The 10,462-nt window shown below is 42.7% G+C and overlaps 1 protein-coding gene across 1 annotated transcript in view; it reads right to left on the bottom strand.

Annotated features, from left to right (window-relative positions):
• Nucleotides 1-975: 975 nt before the first annotated feature.
• LOC135558501 (guanine nucleotide-binding protein G(I)/G(S)/G(O) subunit gamma-12-like) overlaps nucleotides 976-10,462 on the bottom strand; it is a 52,577-nt gene continuing 43,090 nt past the window's right edge. The window contains exons 2-4 of the mRNA XM_064992341.1: nucleotides 5,083-5,117; nucleotides 4,860-4,968; nucleotides 976-3,730 (exon numbers count right to left, since the gene is read on the bottom strand). Of these exons, the coding sequence (XP_064848413.1) occupies nucleotides 3,605-3,730; nucleotides 4,860-4,952 (219 nt within the window). The 5' untranslated portion in view covers nucleotides 4,953-4,968; nucleotides 5,083-5,117 and the 3' untranslated portion in view covers nucleotides 976-3,604. The remainder of the gene's footprint in view (nucleotides 3,731-4,859; nucleotides 4,969-5,082; nucleotides 5,118-10,462) is intronic.

The raw sequence follows: 10,462 nt of genomic DNA, 5'->3' as shown, positions 1-10,462 counted from the left end.
TTTCAAGACCTTTATGATGAATGAAGTACCTTTTTGGAGGGAGGTTAACACAAACATTACAAACAGTAGCACCAGGTGCATACAAATCAGACATTTTCTTTTCTCTTCTGCAAGTGACAAGACGATGGCACGATTCAGTTAGAAATCACAGGAAATCAGCACAGAAAGATCCATTTCATTTAACAAATAAAACAATAATAATCTTCACACCACAATGCAAACACTTGTAAGGCTTTGTGAATGCAAACATAATTATACTTTCCAGCCTATCTGTGCTAACCACATCGATACAGCTGGTTCGTTTTATCGAGACATGTTCCCAACAGCTAACCGACAGGGCATACGGGACACTCTATTTTTTTACTGTTCAATAGGACAGAGTTTCCCAAACTTGGTCCTGCCCCCCCCAAATACGATACTTAGTACTATCACAGGACATTGGGGTCAGCTTCAAATCAACGTGGTCTCAGAGCATTTAGTATTATTCTGTTTGTAAATTGAGACACTCCATTTAGTATGATATGTTACGTTTCGTATGATATGTGTTAATTTGTGGATGTCCATCATCAGTTTTTGATGATATGTTACGAATTCCAATTTGTTGTGGTTAACGTTGGTTAGGTGGCAAACATTAGCTAGCTGGCTAATGTTAGCTCTAGGGCTTAGGGATTAAGGTTAGGAGTTGGGCTAAAAGGGCTAAGGTTAGGGTTAGGGGAAGGGCCAGCTAAAATGGTTAAGGTTAGGGTTAGGGGAAGGGCCAGCTAAAAGGGTTAGGGCTAGGGGAAGGGCCAGCTAAAAGGTCAGGTTTAGGGGAAGGGCCAGCTAAAAGGGTTAGGGTTAGGGGAAGGGCCAGCTAAAAGGGTTAGGGTTAGGGGAAGGGTCAGCTAAAAGGGTTAGGGGAAGGGCCAGCTAAAAGGTTTAGGGTAAAGGGCCAGCTAAAAGGGTTAGGGTTAGGGAAGGGCCAGCTAAAAGGGTTAGGGTTAGGGGAAGGGGAAGGGCCAGCTAAAAGGGTTAAGGTTAGGGTTAGGGGAAGGGTCAGCTAAAAGGGTTAGGGGAAGGGCCAGCTAAAAGGGTTAAGGTTAGGGTTAGGGGAAGGGCCAGCTAAAAGGGTTAGGGTTCGGGGAAGGGCCAGCTAAAAGGGTTAGGGTTAGGGGAAGGGCCAGCTAAAAGGGTTAGGGTTAGGGGAAGGGCCAGCTAAAAGGGTTAGGGTTAGGGGAAGGGCCAGCTAAAAGGGTTAGGGTTAGGGCTAACTAAAAGGGTTAGGGTTAGGGCTAACTAAAAGGGTTAGGGTTAGGGGAAGTGCCAGCTAAAAGGGGTTAGGGTTAGGGGAAGGGCCAGCTAAAAGGGTTAGGGTTAGGGGAAGGGCCAGCTAAAAGGGTTAAGGTTAGGGTTAGGGGAAGGGCCAGCTAAAAGGGTTAGGGTTAGGGGAAGTGCCAGCTAAAAGGGTTAGGGGAAGGGCCAGCTAAAAGGGTTAGGGTTAGGGGAAGGGCCAGCTAAAAGGGTTAGGGTTAGGGCCAGCTAAAAGGGTCTAAGTAGTTGTAAAATAGCTAAAAAAGTAGTAAGTAGTTGCCAAATTGCTAAAATGCTTAATTTGTCCGTGGTGAGATTCAAGCATGCAACCTTTGTGTTGCTAGATATTCGCATTATACGCCCATCCCATCCCAACCAACCAACTTCCTTTTGTTTTTGCCTTAACTAACTTTCTATCTTATGTAACCATACCAAAGGTAACATGTCATATACTATAATGAAATAAAATATAAATGCAACATGCAACAATTTCTAGATTTTGTTGAGTTACAGTTCATACAAACAAATCAGTCAATATGAATATATTCATTAAGCCATAATCTATGGATTTCATATGACTGGGCAAGGGCGAGGCCATGGGTGGGCCTGAGAGGGCATAGGCCCACCCACTTCGAAGTCAGCCCGACCCACTGGGGAGCCAGGCCCAGCCAATCAGAATTAATTTTTCCCCACAGACAGAAATAGTCCCCCCTTTCTCCTCTGACGATCCCGCAGATGAAGAAACCAGATGTGGAGGTCCTGGGCTGGTGTGGTTACAAGTGGTCTCCGGTTGTGAGACCGGTTGGACGTACTGCCAAATTCTCTAAAAGGATGTGGGAGGTGGCTTATGGTAGGTAACAGCTCTGGTGGACATTCCTGCAGTCAGCATGTCAATTGCATGCTCTCTCAAAACTTGAGAATTGTGCCATTGCGTTGTGTGACCAAACTGCACATTTTAGAGTGGCCTTTGATTGTCCCCAGCACAAGGTGCACCTGTGTAATGATCGTGCAGTTTAATGAGCTTCTTGAAATGCCACACCTGTCAAGTAGATTGCTTATCTTGACAAAGGATCCATGCTCACTAACAAGGGTGTAAACAATTTTTTGCACATAATTTAAGAGAAATTCCTTTTTTGGGCGTAGGGAAATATCTCAGGGATTTTTTTTTCGGCTCATGAAACATGGGACCAGCCCTTCACATGTTGCATTTATATTTTTGTTCAGTGTAATTTGAGTGTCCCGGATGTACGTTTACTATGTTACTTCTAGTCTATGAGACCAGTCTACTCAAATACATGGTATAGTGCACATAGTTGGAGTGAAAATAATTTATTACACCATTAATAACAACCCATGTGCCAAGCTGGTGCACCTCCTATGGTCTCTCCCAACAGAATACTTGTACCTGAACCCCCTCTTTAAAATACCAACCTATACATTGATTACATGATCACTATCGTAAATATGTTAAGGTGACTTGGCTCACAGTGTTCTGTTATGTAACACCTGGTTTAAATGGCTGGGTGGAGTGCTGTATACTGAGGTTGTGAATTACCTGTCTTAGCTGTACACTGCAGTTTCCCATCTGAAAATTGTCAGTGAGTTAAAATATCCTCAGCACTAATCAAAAACTTATGCTCTTTACATTAATAGAAGGTTGAGGGATCTGATGATGTCTATTTTAGAAAATATTTGTCCCTGGGTCTACTTCCTCCATTGCTCAATGACAGTCCAGATGCCATCCTGCTGAACCAGGAAGTTATTAATAAACAGCATGAAGCTGCGTTCACATGCTAGTCGGAACTAGGTTACTCTGTCATGTTTGATTTGCTAAATGGTTGTAGTTATATACATGCCCTGTTCAACCAGTTAGCAAGTCAAACACGTCTGAGTTTCCTAGTTCCAACTAGCACGTGAACGCTGCACGGGTCAATGACGAGTCAATGGGAAGTAGACAATACAGCCACATGTCCCAACCATGACTCGAAAGCCTGAAATATATTAAATTAGGTCATTATAATACAAATGACAGAAGATACGATTAAAACAGACTTGCTAAAGGGATGGTCGGAAACATCGGCTAAATCCACTTTAGCTAAATCAGACACACATTAACAGTCAGTGTCCCAAGGTACATTTGAACGATGTACTGTATCAATGCACTGTATGTTATGTCTGTAAGTATGTTCAACGTGAGTGATAAAATACAACATTTTCATTAAAGGGTTATAGGCTTTAAGGCATGATGAGTGGATGAGTAGAAAAAAAAGACATACAGGAACATTAAAAAGCCAACAGATACATAAAGGGGTCATTATAATATAGCGCAAGGCTTTTTGTCCTTGAAGGGGTTCTCTGAAGCAGGGATGCCCATGAGCAGAGGGTCGTACTTGGCATGTTCGCCACAGTAGTGCATGAGGTCCGCTGAGGCCTTGGATACCTACAGGTGATATAAGAGAGTGTGCATGAGTGTGTGGGCAAGAGGAGTCTCTCTGCTCACACACATACATGTACAGTATGCACACTAGGCTTGGGCTGTGGTATACATATACATATATACCATGTAGCGAGGTATTTGGAAATAGCCTCAGGATGGTTTTTCAATACCATTGAAACTATTTATTTGTACCTATTTAAAAACTACATTTTAATATTTGTCGATACGTTTTAAGTAAATATCCGCAGTCAACGTGTGCAATACGCTAGGAGATAAAAGAAGATTGTGTTCTTCATTTCACCTGTCAAATAATTTTTCATTATGACGATTACTACCGGTCAAGTGGTGTTTGTATATAAGCACACAACGATGAGAGACCAGAGCCTTGTGAGTCACTCACTGTTGTGCAGCACGCACCAGATGATTTAGTTACAGTATGGAATTCACAACTAAATATTTACCAGTTAGATATCTTATAATTAATAAGTTAACTGTCTAAAATGTTGTAAATGCTCTGCAGTTGTGCATTTGGTTTGCTAATATATTAGCTCGTTATTATCTACGTATATCGAGCTAAGTGGTTAGCTTCTTCCAAAATCAAGCTTTGTTTGGTAACAGCTGAGATATCCCTCCTGGATCAAGAGCTTCCTGTCTAATATTTGTTTTGTGCATGCAGCCAACTGATGTTGCATTTGTTTGTTACTTGTATAACTTTATAAGCTGGGATGTCTGTCCTGCAAATACTTTCGGTCAGAGACCGTAGAAAGTGTTTGCAACGCTTGTTAGCATTTAGTTAGCATTCTTTATGTGAATCTACATGTACTTGTTAGCAATGCTAACCTTCGGATTACAGAGGAAAAAACTGCCCTTGTATTCAGTGTCAGTATTACCGAATATCCCGGTAAGGCACAAGGTCGGTATAAAGGCATGACAATCTGGATACCGCCCAAGCCTAACGCACACTCACAAGTACCCATACACGTGTATACTGTACACAGACACACACACTAACAACAGATCATTGGGCTATCCTTAATAGCAAGATGGTGTGCATTTAGGGAGACATTTAGGTAAGGACCAGTAAAATCTACTTTGTTACTCAGCACTCCTTTCTACTTTCAGCATGCCGTACCTTGATCCTCTCAATACTGGCCTCTATCTTTAGCTGTTGTACTGTCCTTCTGGCCTGAGTTACGTTGTTAGAGCTTGGCATCTTCGATGACATCTTGGCCTCCACACCACTGCATGGAGGAAGTACACAAGAGAAAAGCTAATATTATAGAATTTGTCATGAAACACAACAGATATGGCAAACATATAAATAGCCTTTTTATAGATAATTTGACAACACTCACCTCGTCCAATATTTTGAAATCTAATCTTATGAAATCTGAAAGAAAAAAAGTTTTTTTTAAAACAATGGCAATCATTGCATTAAAAGCATGACCACTCACTTTAGAACGGGTATTGGGACAGAACATCCCCCCCCTCAATCTTTCCCCAGACATACATCCTGCTATCTGACGGTAAAGACCGACCCATCTTTGACACATGGGAAGCAGTTAGGCCACTTTGCAAGCCTCTTGACAAATCACGGCACAGTATGTCATTACAAAACCATTCATATGTCTGCGAAGGGAATGTACAGTAAACAAATAACGGAACATTGCTGTTGTGTCAACAAAGTTTGATTCAATCAGTTCTCCATTGTGTTTTTGCTTGATATAACCATAAGTTTTATTGGAGGCATGTATACTTTAAGAGGCAGTGCAGCTGGTAGCGCTTTGCAACAAGGGTAATATATATATTTTTATATACAGTACCAGTAATTGTTTGGACACACCTACTCATTCAAGTTTTTTTTTCTTCTCTAAACCAGCTTCATGAAGTAGTCACCTGGAATGCATTTAAATTAACAGGTGTGTCTTGTTAAAAGTTTGTTTGTGGAATTTCTTTCCTTCTTAATGCATTTGAGCCAATCAGTTGTATTGTAACAAAGTAGGGGTGGTATACAGAAGATAGCCCTATTTGGGAAAATACCAAGTCCATATTATAGCAAGAACAGCTCAAATAAGCAAAGAGAAATGACAGTCCATCATTACTTTAAGACATGAAGGTCAGTCAACATTTCAAGAACTTTGAAAGTTTCTTCGAGTGCAATCGCAAAAACCATCAATTGCTATGATGAAACTGGCTCTCATAGGAAAGGAAGACCCAGAGTTACTTTTGCTGCAGAGGACAAGTTCACTAGCCTCAGAAATTGCAGCTCAAATAAATGCTTCACCGAGTTCAAGTAACAGACCCATCTCAACATCAACTGTTCAGAGGAAACTGTGTGAATCAGGCCTTCATGGTCGAATTGCTGCAAAGAAACCACTACTAAAGGACACCAATAATAAGAAGAGACTTGCTTAGGCCAAGAAATACGAGTATTAGACAGGTGGAAATCTGTCCTTTGGTCTGATGAGTCCAAATGTTTTGGTTCCAACCACTGTACGTTGTGAGACAGAGTAGGTGAACGGATGATCTCTGCATGTGTGGTTCCCACTGTGAGGCATGGAGTAGGAGGTGTGATGATGTGGGGGTGCTTTGCTGGTGACACTGTCTGTGATTTATTTAGAATTCAAGGCACACATAACAAGCATGGCTACCACAGCATTCTGCAGCGATACGTCATCCCATCAGCTTTGCGCTTAGTGGGACTATCATTTGTTTTTCCATGACCCAACACACCTCCAGGCTGTGTAAGGGCAATTTGACCAAGAAGGAGAGTGATGGAGTGCTGAATCAGATGACCTGGCCTCCACAATCATCCGACATCAACCGAATTGAGATGGTTTGGGATGAGTTGGACAACAGAGTGAAGGAAAAGCAGCCAACAAGTGCTCAGCATATGTGGGAACTCCTTCAAGACTGTTGGAAAAGCAATCCAGGTGAAGCTGGTTGAGAAAATGCCAAGATTGTGCAAAGCTGTCATCAAGGCAAAGGGTGGCTACTTTGAGGCTACTTTGAAGAGTCTAAAATCTTAAATATATTTTGATTTGTTAAACACTTTTTTGGTTACTACATGATTCATATGCGTTATTTCATAGTATTGATGTAGAAAATAGTAACATTTAAAAAAAACTTGAATGAGTAGGTGTGTCCAAACATTTGACTGGTACTATATATATATATATATATATTTTTTTTAAATACATTATTTATTTTTTACACTCCTGAAACAAACATATAAATACGAACAACAACTTACAGACACAAATAATTATTACATCTCATCTGCCCAGACCCTCATGCTCACACCACCATCCCTAGTGCCTGCATTATTGTTTGCCACTTGGCCTTAAGTTGTACCAATTTGTTTTTCTCAGTCGCCCATGCTATTTGAATATTTCAATAATATATCATTGCAACAAGGGTAAACATGAGTGTCAACACCTTCCGTTCACACACTTCCTCCATTCACACGCAGACCTTTCCCTTAAGTGACATCACAAGGTTTTCCTCATCATGCACAGTCACAAGATTTTTTTATTTATTTTACCTTTATTTAACTAGGCAAGTCAGTTAAGAACAAATTCTTATTTCCAATGGTGGCCTAGGAGCAACACTGTTCAGGGGCAAAACGACAGATTTGTACCTTGTCAGCTCGGGGATTTGAACTGGTCAGCTTTAGGTTACTAGGCCACGACTCTAACCACTAGGCTACCCTGATGCACCAGGATAGCCTACCAAGATGCTTGAGAACGGTGCAATTGCACAATTCGGGGGTATTCCTGTATCTGTAGGGACCCCTCTTTATATTTCTTTTGTTAAATGTTTCAGTTAGGACAGATGGGAGGCCGGGGCGCTCCAGGACAGTATGTGGCATTAATGCACCACAATAACCTTGGATGCCTCACAGAAGAACCTCATGGAAGAAGGGCACTGCTTTCCCAAAATTATGTTAACAACGGTGGGGGCAGGTGTTCAGCAGGAGGGAGCAAAGGGGGGGGGGGGGGGGATTCATGCAGGAACCAATGGAGTGCTTGAGGGGGGGGAGTTCATGTAGGAACCAATGGAATGCTGGGAGAGGGGGCATTCTGCAGAAATGCTCACACGTAGGAATGGCCCGAATTGCAGATTGCAGTTAGTTAGTTACACCTTATTGAGATGCTTGAGTATTAAACACAGTTAAGACAAACATACACGCACATCCATGCCTAAAGCATCTTCTACAAAATCAGGCTGTATATAAGAGAGGGTGGCAGGTAGCCTAGCAGTTAAAAGTGTTGGGCCAGTAACCGAAAGGTCTCTGATTTGAATCCCCAGCCGAAAAGGTACAAAAATATGCAAATATAGTTTAAGTGCAGAGTAGAGTCCTGAGAGTAGAGTGCTGAGAGTAGAGTCCTGAGAGTAGAGTGCTGAGAGTAGAGTCCTGAGAGTAGAGTCCTGAGAGTAGAGTCCTGAGAGTAGAGTCCTGAGAGTAGAGTCCTGTGAGTAGAGTCCTGAGAGTAGAGTCCTGAGAGTAGAGTCCTGAGAATAGAGTCCTGATAGTAGAGTCCTGAGAGTAGAGTCCTGAGAGTAGAGTCCTGAGAGTAGAGTCCTGAGAGTAGAGTCCTGATAGTAGAGTCCTGAGAATAGAGTCCTGAGAGTAGAGTCCTGAGAATAGAGTCCTGATAGTAGAGTCCTGAGAGTAGAGTCCTGAGAGTAGAGTGCTGAGAGTAGAGTTGAGAGTAGAGTCCTGAGAGTAGAGTCCTGAGAATAGAGTCCTGATAGTAGAGTCCTGAGAGTAGAGTCCTGAGAGTAGAGTCCTGAGAGTAGAGTCCTGAGAATAGAGTCCTGATAGTAGAGTCCTGAGAGTAGAGTCCTGAGAGTAGAGTCCTGAGTGTAGAGTGCTGAGAGTAGAGTCCTGTGAGTAGAGTCCTGAGAGTAGAGTCCTGAGAGTAGAGTCCTGAGAATAGAGTCCTGATAGTAGAGTCCTGAGAGTAGAGTCCTGAGAGTAGAGTCCTGAGAGTAGAGTCCTGATAGTAGAGTCCTGAGAATAGAGTCCTGAGAGTAGAGTACTGAGAGTAGAGTCCTGATAGTAGAGTCCTGAGAGTAGAGTCCTGAGAGTAGAGTCCTGAGAGTAGAGTCCTGAGAGTAGAGTCCTTAGAGTCCTGATAGTAGAGTCCTGAGAATAGAGTCCTGAGAGTAGAGACCTGAGAGTAGAGTGCTGAGAGTAGAGTGCTGAGAGTAGAGTCCTGAGAGTAGAGTCCTGAGAGTAGAGTCCTGAGAATAGAGACCACAGAGTGCTGAGAGTAGAGTGCTGAGAGTAGAGTCCTGAGAGTAGAGTGCTGAGAGTAGAGTCCTGAGAATAGAGTCCTGAGAGTAGAGTTCTGAGAGTAGAGTCCTGAGATCAGAGTCCTGAGAGTAGAGTCCTGATAGTAGAGTCCTGATAGTAGAGTCCTGAGAGTAGAGTGCTGAGAGTAGAGTCCTGAGAGTAGAGTGCTGAGAGTAGAGTGCTGAGAGTAGAGTGCTGAGAGTAGAGTGCTGAGAGTAGAGTCCTGAGAATAGAGTCCTGAGAATAGAGTCCTGAGAGTAGAGTCCTGATAGTAGAGTCCTGATAGTAGAGTCCTGAGAGTAGAGTCCTGAGAGTAGAGTCCTGAGAGTAGAGTCCTGAGAGTAGAGTCCTGAGAGTAGAGTGCTGAGAGTAGAGTCCTGAGAATAGAGTGCTGAGAGTAGAGTGCTGAGAGTAGAGTCCTGAGAATAGAGTCCTGAGAATAGAGTCCTGAGAGTAGAGTCCTGAGAGTAGAGTGCTGAGAGTAGAGTGCTGAGAGTAGAGTCCTGAGAATAGAGTCCTGAGAATAGAGTCCTGAGAGTAGAGTGCTGAGAGTAGAGTCCTGAGAATAGAGTCCTGAGAATAGAGTCCTGAGAGTAGAGTCCTGAGAGTAGAGTCCTGAGAGTAGAGTGCTGAGAGTAGAGTGCTGAGAGTAGAGTCCGGAGTGAAGTAAAGTGGGGTAAAGTTCACAGTCAGTTAGAGGAGTCATTCCCTCTGAGCTCTAATTCCCCTTCCTGGTAATCATTTACAGGGATGATGGGAACATGCCTGGACACATCCTCTCCTCTGCTTCCTGGGATCTCTGGTTTCTGTGTCTGTTTCACTCCCTCTCCCTCCCTCTCACACACATATACACACTTCATTTTTTACTGCAAGAGACGGGAAACATTGAGCACTTTTCTCAGAACATATTGTGTAATAAACAGAAACACCACATGTGCAACAACGAGGCCCACAATAAGGTAGGCCTTATTAAATCTTCAACTAAGCCAATCAGCATCCAGTGTTAAAAGTCCTATGTTCATGCACACTGCAGAGGAATTAAAGCAGAGTGAAATGTAAGAAACATTGTGTAATATCAGTAAAGAATATGAATGTAATTACACACAACTTAATGATCAAAATACAGAAGTGTGCAGTGTGCACAGGACCAGAGCTAGGATTCAAATGATCCTGTTCCTCCATTAGAGAAGTGTGCAGTGTGCACAGGACCAGAGCTAGTATTCAAATGATCCTGTTCCTCCATTAGATAAGTGTGCAGTGTGCACAGGACCAGAGCTAGTATTCAAATGATCCTGTTCCTCCATTAGAGAAGTGTGCAGTGTGCACAGGACCAGAGCTAGGATTCAAATGATCCTGTTCCTCCATTAGAGTGATTGGGTTGTTTTGTTTGACCCCTGTGCCCAACAGGATGCGATTCCTTCTAAAGTCTTTGA

The sequence above is a fragment of the Oncorhynchus masou genome, chromosome 17, assembly GCF_036934945.1.
Source record: "Oncorhynchus masou masou isolate Uvic2021 chromosome 17, UVic_Omas_1.1, whole genome shotgun sequence".
In the NCBI taxonomy this organism is placed as follows: Eukaryota; Metazoa; Chordata; class Actinopteri; order Salmoniformes; family Salmonidae; genus Oncorhynchus; species Oncorhynchus masou.
This window is presented reverse-complemented; position numbering and strand designations above follow the sequence as displayed.